We start from the raw sequence: 16,804 nt of genomic DNA, 5'->3' as shown, positions 1-16,804 counted from the left end.
GTTTCCTACAGTTGCACCCACCTTGTAGCAGAAAAGTGAGAGGGAACCACCAGTAGCTTGTTATTCTCTGGTGTTAGTTCTTTGGTTTATATTTTGCAGTTGCATCTTGACATTATATTCCAAAATGAATCCTCACAGCCTTTTTTTTTCTGGTCTGAGTTGTATTTCTTGTTTTTTTTCCCACAAAGGGTGTCAGCTCTGATCTTTATGTGCAGTATCTGCTTTCTCCCCAGTTGAATCACCTTGATTTTCCGACTAACTGCTCCCTAACTGGTTCATAAGCTTTTTTTTTGCTTGCAGATCCTAACCTTTCATAGTGCAAAAACTCTTCATCACTTAAATAATTTATTTTGAGCCTACACATGGATTTATATGGACCTCAAGAAATACAAGAACACGTGGACTAACTGTATAATATCTGTTCCACATACATGTTGCTTGTAATTCTGACAGTGCAATAATTTTCTAATGAAATTAAATAACGTTACCAGAAATAGTATTTTTGAAGGCTTCAACAATATTTCATTTATTTTCCTTTAAACACTCATCAAATTAATATAATTCCTTCTTCAGACCTAAGATCAACTGCCTTAAAATGGCTTTCACTGCTAGTGAAGCAAAGGCTCGAAAGCTAGAGGACTTTGTAACTGCTGTTATATTTCTGCCCATGGGGAGGCTTCTGTGTATTTGGCAATTTAGTTTGAATACAATTCTTTTGCTCTGTCTGATCTATGCCATAGGAGAAAAAAATGGACATCATTAAGAATTTCTTCATGGAAAGGATTGTTACGCATTGGAAAGGCATGTGGCAGAGTCACCATCCGTGGAGATGGTGAAGAAGAAACCACTGGACATGACACTTCCTGCTATGCTGTAGTTAACAAGGCAGTGATTGGTGAAAGATTGCACTCAGTGAGCTTAGAGGCCCCTTCCTACCTAAATGTTCCTGTGAGAGAATCAGCTCAATGTGATCAAATACAGTAAATAATGTCCTACATATCCTTGAGGGTTCTGAAACTTGCCAGTGACTACACCCATACTAGTCACTCATTTGTGCAGTCTTCTTCTGGAAATGTGAGAATCTGCTTGTACCTTTCTAAGCAGGATGAAAAAGGGAACTCCAGACAATAGCAGTATTCTTTACAAAACATGCTGTGTTATCCATAAAATGGTAGATATGGGAACAAAATGTACCTACCTTAAAACAAGGATATGGAGTAAACTGCCAGCTGTGCAGCCTGGCAGAGACATCAGAGTGGAATACTGACAGGTTACAGTCATAAATTGATGATGGCTTTAAAAGGAAGCATGTTGACAGAGCAAGGCCCAGACTTTGCGATCTGGGTATTGGAATTCACTTCTTCTCATAGACACTGAAATGATGTACAGTCTTCTGGCTTACAGCCTTGCCTGGGCAGGTAGTCTTTACCCCAGTTCATTATGTATGTGTTTCTACTACATTGGAATTATGTATATTAAAGGCTGAGATCTAGGAAAATGAATATACAGAATAAATATATAACATAACATAATGTACTAGTATGTATGTATATAATATAATGTTCCAGTATAAAAATACCAAGATACAAGATTTACTGTCCGCTAAAGATTTGATTTCATCTATATTTCATACAAAATACTTGTGATGGGCAAACACATTAAGATACATTTAAATATTTAGATCTCTAAATATATTGGAGAACCCAAATAAATTTATATCATCATCTTCTATTTTTTCAGGCAGCAGACTTTACAGGCAAACAAGCACTGAAGGAGTTTAAAGAAAAGGGGCTCAAACGACAACTGGTATATCTCACACTGGAAACAGATAATGTTGATCCAGAGGGAAATGAAAGTGTGTGGCACAATGGCAAGGCAAGGATATAGTTCATGTTGCAAAAAATCAGTCTTAATTCCCCATGAACTGAATCTTTGTGTTTCAAGTGTGAATGCATTATTTCTATTTTACTGGCACAGAGCAATTTGAAGCTGTGATAAACACACTAATCTTCAAGCAGGAAGTAAAGATTAAATACCTACAGAGAAGATGTGAAATGCTGTCAAGTCGCTGAAACTAGGGTTGGAAGAGACTAATGTATTGTCATCCATTATCTTCTTCTGCAAGTTCACTGCTGTTCTAAGAAAACACTTTTGCTACTCAAAAGAAATTAAACAGCAAAGTTTGGGGGTCAACACTTCAGCACATATTGTGTTGAAATACTCACTAGCAGTTAAATTGTTATGGATAACAAACACATGCATGTGTATTGTATATGTTCCAGTGAAAAACTTAATTTAACATAATAAGAGCAGGGTATTTTTTTAAGAAGCAAAACCTTCCCAGTCTTACTCTCTGTTGAGAATATTATGAACTGCATGACACACTTGAAACTTGCATGATATCTGAAGTGTATAAACCAAAATGTGAGATGTCTAGTTGTTTGGGTTGTTGGCTGGGATTTGGTGGTTTTTTGTTTGGTTGGTTGTTTTTTTGTTGGGGTTTTTTTTTGGTTGGGGTTTATTTCATTGTTTTTGTTGTTGTTTTGTTTTTGTTTCTTTTTTCCATAAAATCCACTGCATCTTGAAAATAAATACAATTGGTTTTGGTTCTTTTCAGGTTATTGGCAATACCACATCTGGATGTTTCAGCTACGGAGCTCAGCAGAGTCTAGCTTTCGCATATGTTCCCATGGAACTCAGCAAAGTTGGACAGAAATTGGAAGTTGAACTTTTAGGTAAAAATTATCCAGCAACCATTATACAGGAGCCACTGGTGCTGACTGAACCAACAAGAACGCGCCTTCAGAAAAAGGGTGAAAGTCCCAAAACATAAACATAGATGAGGATGCAGCAAATTGTGCAGTAGGAAATAGTGCCATTAATATGCATAAAATTAAGAGAATTAACCTACTGATATTTTCTAATTACTAAACTCAAGATCTTCATTGCCATACATGACTGAGAAATTCAACAGCATTACTTCCTAATTCCCTGTATGCGCTGTTTACATTAGAGAACTGAGCAGAGCCGATGAGCTGCCGTGTGTTCTGCTTCTCAGTAGCAATTGAGAGCAGAAAGTGGCAGGAATGAGCACATCATTGATTCAGCTTGCTCCCACATTGGCTGGCAGATCTGTGTTAATCCATATGAAAAATGTGCTCTTGATTCTGTCCAATAGCAAATTCCTCCCCCTCCCTCACACTCACACTTCCTCCTTTGCCTGCCCTTGAGGTAAAGTAGCTTATCCAGTCTTTACACATGAATAGCAAGCTTCCCATAAAATCATGTCACTAGTTCTACACAGAATGCTTCATAAGGAATTGAAAGACATCCCATTAACCATTAAAATAATAAAGGCATTACTAAAGGTAAACCTAACTCTGGGCATTTTTTCTCTGTGTGCCAGCCTGGCAGAAATTCTCATAGAAGACCAAAATCTACTTCTTCTCAGTGAAATAGTTTTAGGAAGCCCATTCTATATTCTTCCATATAGGAAGCACAATTTTACATAAATAATCTGGCATATTACATGTAATATGCTACAACAAACAGTATATTATTGCTCAATTTCTGGACAAAACTTAAGTTACAGATTTACTGTATTAAATCTGAACCAGTAGACAGGCACCAAAGGTGGTCGGTTTTTTCTGTTAATTATAGATTGAAGCAAATATAGATGAGCCATATATTATTACATAGAAATATTAACAATGAAAAAATATAATTGAATTCACAGCAAAGGAGCTTTATTGAGTGTTAAATATTCAATAAACCAAGTGAGCAGCATTGGGATAGTGTGTATGATGGGAAAACACTAAATTAATAAAACACTCATTCAGAATTCAATAATATTCTCAATAATTCTTTTGAATAACAATGTTAAAATTTCCAACTTAGTAATGCTGTCCTTTAGGCTATAGATAAATGTTTTCAAAGTATGTATGAATCTTGTCCAAAATGCACTTTCTTCAAGAGAGTTGGTGCCTCTAAATCTTCTACAAAGAAGCAAATGTATAAATAATATATACCAGGAGAAACACAATTTGAGTAATGAACAGTCACTCTTGATAAAGTAAGCTGAATTAAATTGTGCTGTTTTGAATATCTTTTATAGAGCAGGTCAAAATTAAATATATGAGCTCTGCCAGGTTGGCATGTCATACTGTCTTGAATGAAAAAATCCATTCAGAAATTATTCTCTGCTATTCTCCTATGAATCACTTTCATAAGCGATTCAGTTCTATTTTGCTGAACCATCAAAATGTTACTTTTTCTAAAGATAACATTATTATTTGTAATGAGGCACTTAACCACTGTGACTCTGTGAGCATTTAAGAAATCTGAAGTACAAGCTGATATTATATGGTTTTATTTATACTGTGGAGAAAAAGAACAATGCTTAGAAACATTGTTTTAAATTTTAGTATTTCCCAAATGCAAATTCACTAGACCTCATATCCTGGACTGTAGTGGAACAGTTACTCTGAGACAGATTCATCTATACTTTCCTAATTAGCTTTACCATGCCAAAGTGTTCCAACAATGCTTCCATATCCCAGCCTGACAGTTAGAATCAGGTTTGTAACTCCTTTTCTGACTCAGAAGAAAGATTAATATATCAACTGGATCAATCTGACTGCAGAAGGCAAAGGCCTTCTGCAGCTTGAGCAAAGAATGATGAATAGCAGATACAATTCCTACAGTCTAGTGAACTCAGAACCGGTACCCTCTGGCAGCTTGTACTGCATTTCCAGCTGTAACCTCCCAACCCCTAATTTCTATGTGTAGCTGACGCAGACTTCTCTCACTTTACAGTGTAGTATTAAACAAGCCCAGACACTGATTTCTTTAGGGATTTCTCACTGACAGCTCTTGTGACCCAAGTCACACCAAGATCAAGCCTCAGCCAATTAGTAGAAGCTGTATGAGGAGTGGCTGAAGTCACAACTTCATTGTGAGGGACAGACACTGATCTCCTCTCTGTGGTGACTGACAGAATGGCCTGAAGACTACTTGGGGGAGGTTTATGTTGGATATTATGAAAAGCCTCTTCACACACAGAGTTTTTAGGCACTGGAGCGTGTTCCGCAGGGAGATGGTCATGGCACTAAATTTGTCAGAGTTCAAGGAGTGTTTGGACAATGCTTTCAGACACAAAGGTGATTCTTGGAGCTGTCCTGTGCAAGGCCAGGAGCTGGACTTAATGAGCCTTGTGGGTCCTTTCCAATTTAACATATTCCATGGTTCTAAGTTTCATTTAACTTCAAGATTTAGGTAAGCTAACAATGTTTCTGGGTCAAGGCAATATAGTTTCTTGCAGCCAATTTACAAGACTAAAACAACTTTCGATTCATCACTGACCACATGTAAGACAAATTAAATATCTTGTTGCTCTCTGTTACTTCTTAAGAATGCCTTACTCTTTAACAATGAATTCAGAAGCAGAAACATCAGAAGTAGCTTAAGCAAGGATTGCTGAGAATTAGAGGGGCTGTAGCTGTGATAGCAATGCTTGAAAGTGTTTCCTAGTAGACCTGGCTTTTTTACTGCTCTGATATCCAAGGCAGCTTATTGAATATTCATCAGAACAGCTCAATATTGCATTCTGCACAGCATGGATAAATGAAAGTATCAGGACAAAGCTTTACAAATCATGCCAACATACAGGTTCACATACATAAATCAATCCTTTAAAGTTATTAAAAAAAAAGTACATAAACATGAAGAAATGTGGTGGGAGAAGCGTTCAGCAGCTATTGTAGTTTCCTGTCACTTCTTTTCGTTACAGATTGAGATATGGTGTTGCCTAAACTTGTGCCAAGACACAGCAACAGGAAGTGAATAGGAGCAAGAATGTTTAAGTATTGAGTTTTAAGAGGGCTTCTAACCAATCAAACAGAAATACCAGTGTAGAAAGATTGGTAGGGACTTCTTTAGAGTCTTTCTCAACCTCATCAGTGAACAGAGGAGACGTGTCTGCAATGAGGTGAAAAAATGGCGGTCATCTAGGAAATTTTCTGAAATACTCAAATCAGGATATGTAAAAAGCAGTTTTCTCAGAAAGATTTGTTCCCCATTTTCCTATTTTTTTCCATCTCCAGTGTTTTTGCACACCAGAGTAGATGTTACTATTACCATTTGAATTTTTGTTCCAAGTTTCCATGTGCTACTGCAAAAAGAGTCCACATCATGCTTTTTATGGCATAATAAATCCACACTGATACTGTAACCTTGTGTGTCAAGCTAATGACTTCTTTAATCACTGATCCCAAAGCAACATCCAAATTATTCAAACCCAAATTCAGAAAAGATAAACTGAAATGTAAGAGACTAAACATAGACCATTTTCTGGATTTATTCTTTTAATTCACGAGAATACTGTCTGAGAGAAATAGTTTTTTCTAACTGGGGTTCCAGTTCCCTCAACTAGTAAAAAAATAAATAAAACCCCCAAAATCCTAAAAAATATGGCAGGCAGCAACATTCAGACTGACTGTGCAGTATCTGCAGTATCTATTTAAGACTGTTCAATGTAATCACGACTAACTGTGGTCAGGCAACAAGCTTACCCAGTTCTAGTGGAATAGGATAACCAGTACATAACTCTTGGTGCTTCTCTGCAAGGAAGTATGAATTCAGCTACATTTAAACACCAAGATAACTTTGAAAATATGAAAGGGGAATAGAAATTATGAATTTTGTTTCAAAATTTCTGGTTTCACCAGAACTGTGCAGATTTTCAAAGTACTTATTTTGAGAGAGCAAAAAGGGTTTCTGTGGAAATGTGCTAACACTTGAATGAAACTTTACCTGTAATACTGACACGGAAGAAGTTAGAAAAAGAAACAGTTCAGTGAGACATTTGAGGCTGGTCATGGGATCTGAACGAGAAAAAAGAGAAAATGGAACCTTGCAGCTTTTGAACAGTATGAATCACATTTCAAGAAAGAAAATACTACTCATAGTCACACACCAGTGTGTCAGTAATCCTGGAATTTACTTTGGAGAAAACTGACTTTAGGACAGTACAGTTGCTTCTCATTCCAGTACTGGCTGTAGATTGTAGGACATTCTCATTGCAGAAAAAAAGCTGACATCACTCATCATAGCTGCTGTTTTCAAACCAGCAGGGAAACCTGTGGGATTTTAAAAAACCCAACTTTGTAGCTTCATAGGCTTATCCACTAGACTTCATTAAAACAAGCAGGAACTTTCTTCCTACAGAGACTCATCAGGAAACAGTCAGGAATCCAGTATACTCGATATTTAGCTTTCCAACCAAGAAAAACAAATTTTAATGTGGACTGTTCTTTTGCCTGTTACCAAATGGCTATATTGGGAATACACATATTAACCATTCCAACTAAATTGAATATGGGAAATATATGGCTGATGTTCCACTGGACACTGAAATTTATATATACTCCATGGATGAACAAAATTGATCAGAGCTGACAGCTATTTCTGTCCTTTCACTCTCTTAAATTTTACATCAAGCTTATAACTAAGGTAGATTGCAATACTGCTTTAGACAATTGCCGCGGTGCCAACGACAACGGGGGCGTGACAGATCCCCCTCACAAGCTCCTATGCAAATCCCAGCTACCAGCAGTGGTTCGGCGCAGGAACAAAAGGCAGCAGCACGGGTCTTGGGGTCAAACAGGGATGGTTCTATTTACCCATGACGAAGACAGAAGATCTTAAGGCCCTAAGACCCAAGACAAGCACTTGGGGGCAAACAAGGGCTTTTATAACCTCACTCAGAAGGAGGGGTTTAGGGTAATGAGCCAATAGGGGTATGGTTGGGGAGGGGTTGAAGGCAGGACATTTTACACATAAACCAATAAGGGAGCAATAGGGAGGAACCTAACTTGACAAGATAGACAGGGAGTTTTGCGGCAGGGAGGGCAGGTTCAAGGGAGGATTGACGCTCTGGGGGAGGAAGGGACAAGAGGGATTGACAACTGGGGAGACTGGGGATTAACACTTGATAGGGAGTGTCTGGGTGGCAAACAAAGAGATTAACATCTAACTGAACTGAATGACAGTAAGGGAGCAGGTCTAATTTTAGAAACACAAGATACAAAATGAGGAGCCTGTGCCTCTCCGAAGGCAGGGGGAGGACAATACAGGGGGATAACAAAACCCACAGATCAAACAGTGAACAAAACCACAAATTAAGAAGCGAACTTGTCAAACAAAGAAAACACACTACAACAGACAATTACATGGTTTGAAGAAACACATTGCTGCTATTTCGGCCTCTGTGTTACTTAATTTCCTTCCTTCTGTAACAGTCACAAGCACCATTTTACAGCCAGACCTCGATCTAGGCTTCCCATCTGAATGGACAAAATGGAGAGAGAAAAGCACGGGTTGCTTATGATTTTGCGGGGGGTTGGGGGTTGAAGGGAGAGGGAAGACGCACGGGTCTCTCTCTTGTGTGAGTGCGTGGGTTTGTGGGTGTGTGTGCGCACTAGCAGCTGATGCTGACAGGAGAGTTTCTCCAACAGGAATAATTGTCGCCTCGCTCACCTCAGCTGCATCTTCAGTGATGGCTGCAGCTTGTCTTTCCCTGTCTTGCACATTGGCCAGCAGTAAGGCCGTGTGTGTGTTCCAGCTGCCTTACTGTGCTTACACACAGAATAAGCTCTGTAGGCAGTGTGAAAGACAGATAAGCTGCTATGAAGGCAAAAGTAACAGTCCAGATAATTTTACGAGAATGCACTCTGTCCTGTCCTCATAATGTTGTACTGACTTCATTAAAACCACAGATGACTTGAGACACAAACCTGCACATAATTCCCTGGTTCCCCTGGGAAAGGCTCCGAGGTTTGAACCGGGTGTTTAATATAGGAGTTCAAGCAAGACAAAATTGGAAGGGACCGCCAGCATCAGCAGGTTGCATACCTTGCCAACAACGGCAAAACCTTTACAATTTCTTTTTTAAGCTAACACCAAAACCCATCGGCGTAACGCCGCACGGCTCCACCCTCGAGGCCCGCAGCCCCACGGCCCGCCCCAGGCCGCAGCGGCGCCCGAGCCCCGCCCGCTCTCCCGGCACCGCCCAGTGGGCCGTGCCGCTCGCCCGGCGGGCGGAGCCCCGGCTCGCCGCGCTCCCCTCGACACAGTTCCGGCTGCCGGGGATGGCGCGGCGGGCGGGCGTGCCGTGCCCGCGCTTCAGCCGGCTGCTGAGCCTGTGCTTCAGCCGGCTGCTGCCCCTGTGCCTGCCCCTGTGCCTGCCGCTGCCGGCGGCGGCGCGCCCGCCCGCCCCGCACCTCGTGCTGGTGCTGGCCGACGACCTGGGCTGGGGCGACGTGGGCTGGCACGGCTCTGCCATCCGCACGCCGCGGCTGGACGCGCTGGGGGCGGGCGGCGTGCGGCTGGAGCGCTACTACACGCAGCCGCTGTGCACGCCGTCCCGCAGCCAGCTCCTGTCGGGCCGCTACCAGGTAGGGCGGGCGCTCCCACCCCTGCCGCGCTGCCCGGGGCGCGCTGCGGCTGCTCCCTGCCCGCTTCTGGCAGCCCCCGTGCCGCAGCTGGGGTTTGCTGGGTCTCTGTGCCGCTGCGCTGCGGAAACCAGCTGCTCTGAAGCTGCAAACTTCGCCTTGCGAGCTCGGGAGTAAACTAGACATGGAATCAGTGCAAATTGCTCTCTTCTAGAAAAGCCGAGGTGTTCTCTGTGCTTCGGTTGGATTAACAGGCACGGCAGGTTGTCCTGGAAAATATCCTTGCCCTAGTCGCCTGACTCTTGGATATTTTCCACTGGACAACCCGGTCGAGACGCAGACAGAAGCAGATGACCATTACTTGTTCCGTGTTTGCTACTTATTTCCAGTGCAGCGCCCAAACGCGCCACAAGCTATACATTCACCTCTACCTGGTGCAGGAGGTGAAGATGTTCGGCGCTCCTCGGTGGAGTGCGCACAGAGTGGGCATTAGTCTGGGTGTCTAAATAGTTCATTGTGATTATCCTGATTTTCCCACTTTTTTTTTTTTTTCCCCCAATTATACAGATACAAGATTTGGGCTTTATAGTACTGGTATCATTCTATCCTTTCCCATCCTTTTTGCAGTTTTGGCAAAAACATGGGGAGTGGGGGGGTGGGAAGGAAAGTACGGACACACAGCATAGACAGAAGGAAGAAGCTCTCAAAGGGTTAAGTGTGTTTCAGGAACTTCCCCTCTGTCTCAAGAAGTCCTGTCCATCCATGTTAACCGCAGTGATTGCCAAATAAACTGCTCTGAGTGAAAGAAAATAAATGTCATCCTGTATTAGTGGATGCTATCTCTTCTTGCAGGAATGTTGTTCTAGGTGATACTCTTTCCAAGCAGCATTTGTCTGGTTCCTGATACGTCGAAGAATGAATAATGATGAATAGGAAAAAGCAATTTACATTATCTTTACCAACCCTTGAGTTTGTTCTATTAAATAACCTAAAATATTTTTTTCATAGTGAATATTTTTAAAATATTGTTCATAATCTGAATGTGCTTTCTAAGAAAGCGGCCACTGCTGCATCACATCTTAAAAGTGGACTTTGAAAATACCTATGGTTCAGTCTGGATTTAAATTCTTCCCACATATCTGGCTTGATAATTTTATAATCTTTGTGTCAACCATGTTGCAATTAAGTAAAATAATCTTAGAAAATTGAAGTAATTTTTTTTCTTTGTTTTTTGGTCTTGTTTTTTTTTTAATAGAGGAAGCATTCAGTGCAGCAGTAATTATGCAGCAAATATGTGGGATCTTTTTAAAAATTGTTTTACCCATGGATATGATTAACTGTTGCATAGAAACTTGAGAAAGTAACCTAAATGTGGAGTTGAAATTTTTCTTGTCACCTTGCAGGCTGTCTGAAAGAAAAGTAATGGTATTGGTCTAAGATAGCTATAGATATTTTTTTATTATTGCCTCCTTTTCCTTTTTCTCATTTTCCAGATACAGTGCAAGAAATTACAATGCTTTGCTAGTTTGTGCGTTTGGTTTACTAATGCTTTCTGTAATAAAGCATTTTAAAATATTTTAATGTTTTTTATGTATAATAGAAAATATATACTATAATTTAATTTTTGGAACCTCCTTGATCAAAGAAGATGAGGAAGTAGTAGGCCCTTTAGAAAAGGGCCTTACCCACTTGCCTAAGATCACGGCTTATTTGTTTTAAAAGTCAGTTCAGAGAGTTGCTAAATTTCAAAGCAATGCTTTGAAAGTTTATCATGCAGCTTGCTACATTGGTGTGCTTAGTGAAGTCATAAAATCTGGTCATCTGCTCCAGGGAATCTTGGAGACTTTGTGCTTTGACACACACAGATTGCTAGAAACATTTAATACAAGACATATATACTTGTGTACATATGTTGGCATGCCTAGGGTTAGGGAAGTGCCTTTTTGATTGTGGAGAAGACAGAGAAGTTGACAAAAGTCAGCTTATAGTATCAGTAACTGAGGAGGTTCCTTATATCAGGCGTGATATACTACTTGAAGTATTGTTATCAGTGATGGTTTTGTAAACTAATACAAAATTCACCACTTAGTAAGACTGGAAACTTTAGTAGGACTATTGAATGAATATCAGATCTAGTCAATGTGAAGCTTGTGTCATCCCCATATCCAAATGCTTTCTAAAGTGCTTGTACTAATTTAAAGCATGCAAATAAATATACAAGTATGTATATATAATGTCCATTTAAAAGAGTAATAGAAAAACAGCTTTCTTTTATAGACCTTTCCTCCAGTGGCTGTTCTATGATACAGGCAAAAGCTTGCTGGATTCACCCACCATGTGCATTTTTGCCCATTTCAATCCCATTTAAAATCTCATTCCATCTTGAGATGTCCCTAGCCTTCAAAAGGACCATAATGATAATTCTTACCTGTTAGATTTCTAGCTAAAAGCATAAAAGGCTTTGTGTGTGTGTGTGTGTGTGTGTTTGTTTGTTTGTTTTGGAGTTTTTTTCATTGTGCTTGATTTATGCCTGGGAAGATGTTAACTCTTGCAGTGCTATTTTCTTGTTTTCTTCCATGCAGCCCCTGCCCTTCACCTGCAGCTTCCTCATCATCTTCAGTGCTACACTGGTAAAATGAAGAGCCCCTAAAAATAATGCTAATCTCTAATGCTGCTGTGCTTCTGTTTTCACCTGCTTATAAATTAACCTGTGGGCTGCATTGTAAGGGATCTCTCACACTTCTTTTCTCTGCTAGATCCACACAGGTTTACAACACCAGATAATTTGGCCATGCCAGCCCAGCTGTCTGCCACTGGATGAGAAACTCCTCCCAGAGCTACTTCAAGAGGCGGGATATGTTACTCACATGGTGGGGAAGTGGCATTTGGGGATGTACAGAAAAGAATGCCTTCCAACCCGCAGAGGATTTGACACTTACTTTGGTAATGGTTTGATTTAATATGGGAAATAGATGCAGCGTTGAAAAGGATCAGAAACTGCCCCATTCTTGTAACAGCAGTAGATTTACTGTTGAATTATAAGTAAAGCCATACCTGGCTATGCATATTTCCAAAGTATCACTCCTTAAAAGATGATAATACCTTAAATGTATGCTCAAGCTTTACAACTTACTGAGGAAAGTATCAGAATTACTGTGTGGCTTCAAGTAAAGTATTTCTCTCTTACCATTTTCCCTCACTCCTCCCGCCTTCTCAGACGTAACTTTTTACTCTGAATTCTCTGTCTCCTACCTACAGCAGCACAGGGGAATAGGGAAGGGGGATTACAGCCAATTTGTGAAGCTTTGGTTTTCCAGAGCTGGTGGTGAGATGGTGTGAAAGCCTCTGTAAAGTAGTATTCAAAAACTCACAAGTTAGGAAGTGAAGCTCTCAGACTAAACAGTAGATTGCCTAAGTGTGAGTGCATTACTTGCAGAGCAGCTTGAGCTATGCCTTGTTTATTGTTCTGAGTGTGGTTTGGGCTCCTGTCCCAGTATCAATTCCACATTAATTAGTTTTGCACAAGTGTCACGTATGTTATGTGATTTGAGCTGTCTGATGTACATCTCATTCTGCACAGCACTGAGCTCAAAGAGGTCCATCTCCACTTGGTTGTTTTTTGAGACACTTTCCTTGAATGATGAATTTCAAAATAGTTCATTTCAATGCAGAAGTGTGCATTGCTCTTGTCTAACCTGCAGCTTAAATGAAGAGTGTGACTGTACTATGTGTGTGCCTTTTATAAATTACGATCATCCAAACATGGGGTGGGAAAAACTGTTCCCTTAGATAGTTTCCTTTTTTTCACTCTTCAGGGAGCTCGGGGCTGTGGTTTCACAACTGAATTAAGCTAATGTATGTGGATTGGAATATAATGGCTCTCATTGCTTAAGCATTTGTGCTTTCTCCTATCCCTTCACAGGAGCTTGGGATCTCTGTGATGGCATGGGTGTAGATAGGCTGCTGTTCCTTGTGAAATCTCACCCTGGGACTGAGCAGGCTTTAAATGCAGGAGTCTGAGCACAGGCTGGCTCTGGGTATGGTTTTTGGGTGCTCAATGTGACATGATTTTTCAGAGGATGTAGTACTTTTTTATCCTGCAATGTTCATGTGATTCCAGTAGGCATCCATTATGATTAGGGGTGTTTGATTCCATGGCACACTTGATGCAGTCTCGCCCAGAGGGCATTCAAAATGGAAAAAATGTGACATGTGCCTCTGAGTACATTGATGTAAGCAATCTGCCTATAAAGTCTGTTCATCTTTTGAAAAATTAACCATTTTATTCTCCTAAAAATATAGTAGACATTTATATTTTATTTAAGACAACTTTATGTTTTCTGTACATTTGTTTTTGCAGAAATAACTGGCTGCAGCTGCTGAAAAAAAAGTTCAAGTAAATTTCTTGCATTTTGGTTTTTTGTCACAAGTTCTTTATTTTGCAGAACACAGGACTGTATTTTTTTCAGATTCATCCATTTTTTCAGGGTACTGGGGGAGAAATCTAAAATCCAATTTCAAATGTAATTTTTGAGATTCAAGTGATTTTGAAAAGTTTTATTTGTGCCTGCTAAAACACAAGGGCTCTCCATGCCTGATGGGCTAGCCCTAGGTAGGAGCAAATCCATACATGCAGGTTTTTTACTTAATTTCTTTTGGATATCTCTAAATGATGGTGTCTCTTCTTCACCAGCTGGTGTCAGCAGTGGATCAGAAACTGCATTACAACAGCTATAAAAGATGATTCATACTTGGGTGTTTTTGAATAAATGGATTTAAAAATTCCAAACTTTCCAATAGAGGTGGAGGCCTTGCATCAAAATACAAACGTAGAAATCATACCACCAAGAATCAGACTAGTTCGTGGCTAGATCACTGCCTTGGCTGTAAGTGCATTAGTATAGTGCTCATGGACATCCAAGTACAAATAAGAGGTCATTAAACTGCTTTCAAAATGTTTAATTTCTTTTGAAATTAATGCTGGCATTAGCAATGAAAAGCCTATGAGGTATTAAATGTGGAGCTACTTAGACGTGTCAGGGGTCTCACAGTAGGTGGTCCAGGGCTGAATTTGTGTTTTAGCTCAAAACCACTAATGTTTTGACATTTGTGTTTGACTTTTTTTCTCCTCCTGATGTATGTGTTTATGTGACACGATGTTGGCCTGCTCATTTGACATCTTTTCCTGTTGTAGGCTATCTCCTGGGCAGTGAGGATTATTATACTCATGATCGCTGTGTCCTCATCAAAGCAAAGAATGTGACGCGCTGTGCTCTGGACTTTCGAGATGGGGAAGAAGTTGCAACTGGATTTAAAAATGTGTACTCAACAAATTTATTCACAGAAAGAGCTATAGATCTTATAGCCAATCACAAAACTGAGAAGGTACAGGCAACAGCTGTTACTCTGATAACTTCAGCATTAAAGAATGCTTCTAAAAACATTGATGAAATATTAATAGAGAGAGCTGTGTTTGAGCTGCAGTTCAGGGCTATTCAATGGGTGCATCGAGCTAAATGTGAGAAGTAGCAGTGGTAAAACTCACCTGCTACCAAAATCTGCTTTGGACCTGGCCTGCTACCCTTCTCCATTTCTTCTATTTTAATGCAATTAATACATTTTTAGAAATAGTTGAGCAAGTAGTTTGCACTTCTAAACAGAGAAAGGAAGCTTAAGGTGAGAAGTTTAATAGAAAGAAATTGTTAACAATTATGTTATGTAGAAAAAATAGACCTGATGTTTTTCCAGAGCTTTTCAAAAGTAATTTTTCAAAGCTTTCTTAGTTTATGTGCAGGGAATAGAAGATGTAGAAGTTGTAGAAGAAATCAAAGGCACTACCTGCACTGTTGATAAAAGAGGTCTGCTTTCGCTGCAGTAACTTTTGCTCTTAGTACTTTACATTTAACTAATTTCCATTCTAACCCTTGCACCCCAGCCCCTCTTTCTCTATCTAGCATTTCAGTCTGTGCATGAACCTCTCGAGGTCCCTGAGGAATACGTGAAACCATACTCTTTCATAGAAGATGTGAAGAGGCGCCATTATGCAGGAATGGTGACTCTTATGGACGAAGCTGTAGGAAATCTTACTGATGCTCTGAAAACATATGGTCTTTGGGACAACACAGTTTTTGTTTTCTCTACTGGTAAGTTCCTTCAAGTATTATTTTAGTAATAACTTTGCTAACAAGCTGACTACAGAGAGATCTGGCCGCTCTGTCTTTCCTCTGGATATCTTCTAATGACATAAGAGTGATGAAAGTTGAGCAGGAGTTTACGTGAAGCAGCAGTTTCTCTCCCTTCTCTAAGGGCTTTCTCAAGCTTGACAAAAACAACTCTGAAGTAGTGTCTGTGCACATGGGGGATGCTCCTGGTAGTGTAAAAATACCTTTATAAAATCTGAGGAGTGCAGTAGAGTTAGAAGCGTCCTACTTGACGCTGCAGTTGCTGAGGATCCGTCAGAATTGAATCCTTACTGAGAGCTGTCTACAAATTTATTTCTTCTGAAGCAGTCTGTCCTGTCTGTGAATTGCCATGTGTTTCAGGAAGGACAAACAGCCAGACAGCAAGCAGTTTGAAGCCAAAACTGTTTCTTTCCCTCACTTTAAGATGTCGTGTAGTTTTTGTTGTTTTTGAAGTATTTCACTGACATCTTAGTCCCATGAAACAAAGGTCTGTTAGTAAAACAGCTGAAAATATGATTAGCAGTCTAGTCAGCCAAATTACAATCTAAGTTTTTATATGTACAGGCACATGATCCGGTTTCTAGGTTATTAGAGTAATGTAAATAATACATTGCAAAGCAGTCTCCTTTGTTTCCAAATTAAGAATGAAATAGAACTTTTTTGAAATACAGCTGCTTGGCTGGGTTTCAGGAACATACTTACTCTTGTTTGGAAATGGGAAGTAGCCTTTCAATGCATACATTTGTTCTTTTATCCACACTTTACATATTAGGGCTGTCAAAATGGCAAATTAATTTTCTGTGAACACTTCAAATACAACAAAAACAACTGAAACAAACAGGCAAGCAAAACAAAAAAAAAATCAGCCAAAGTTTGATGAAAATGCACTTATGTGTTTTGAGTTTAGCAGCTGCTTCCTATAGCACTCAGAATCTTGGAGTTTAATTTTGAATCCAAACCTGTTTGCCTTATGATGTTATATTTGTGTCCAGGTTTTGGCTCTAGCAGGATTTGATAACTTGTCTATGCCTATTTATGTTTGCAATGTTTTTATATTTAGAACTGAAAGTAAGCAAAGACATATGGAAAACTATACCAGTATTTATTCCATATGGAAAAACCCAGTCTTTGCTGAGTCTGGGGCTTGGTAGCGTTATTTGAGTATTGTTTATT

The 16,804-nt window shown here is 39.9% G+C and overlaps 2 protein-coding genes across 2 annotated transcripts in view; both read left to right on the top strand.

The window, feature by feature from the left end:
• The window catches only part of DMGDH (dimethylglycine dehydrogenase), a 39,910-nt gene extending 36,537 nt beyond the window's left edge, over window positions 1-3,373 (top strand). The window contains exons 15-16 of the mRNA XM_059874050.1: window positions 1,741-1,875; window positions 2,618-3,373. Of these exons, the coding sequence (XP_059730033.1) occupies window positions 1,741-1,875; window positions 2,618-2,833 (351 nt within the window). The 3' untranslated portion in view covers window positions 2,834-3,373. The remainder of the gene's footprint in view (window positions 1-1,740; window positions 1,876-2,617) is intronic.
• Window positions 3,374-9,131: 5,758 nt separating this feature from the next.
• Window positions 9,132-16,804, top strand: part of ARSB (arylsulfatase B) — a 61,737-nt gene continuing 54,064 nt past the window's right edge. The window contains exons 1-4 of the mRNA XM_059873754.1: window positions 9,132-9,452; window positions 12,206-12,392; window positions 14,644-14,834; window positions 15,385-15,592. Of these exons, the coding sequence (XP_059729737.1) occupies window positions 9,147-9,452; window positions 12,206-12,392; window positions 14,644-14,834; window positions 15,385-15,592 (892 nt within the window). The 5' untranslated portion in view covers window positions 9,132-9,146. The remainder of the gene's footprint in view (window positions 9,453-12,205; window positions 12,393-14,643; window positions 14,835-15,384; window positions 15,593-16,804) is intronic.

The sequence above is a fragment of the Haemorhous mexicanus genome, chromosome Z, assembly GCF_027477595.1.
Source record: "Haemorhous mexicanus isolate bHaeMex1 chromosome Z, bHaeMex1.pri, whole genome shotgun sequence".
Lineage (NCBI taxonomy): Eukaryota > Metazoa > Chordata > Aves > Passeriformes > Fringillidae > Haemorhous > Haemorhous mexicanus.
The sequence above is the reverse complement of the archived record's forward strand: the minus strand, read 5'-3'. Positions and strand labels throughout refer to the sequence as shown.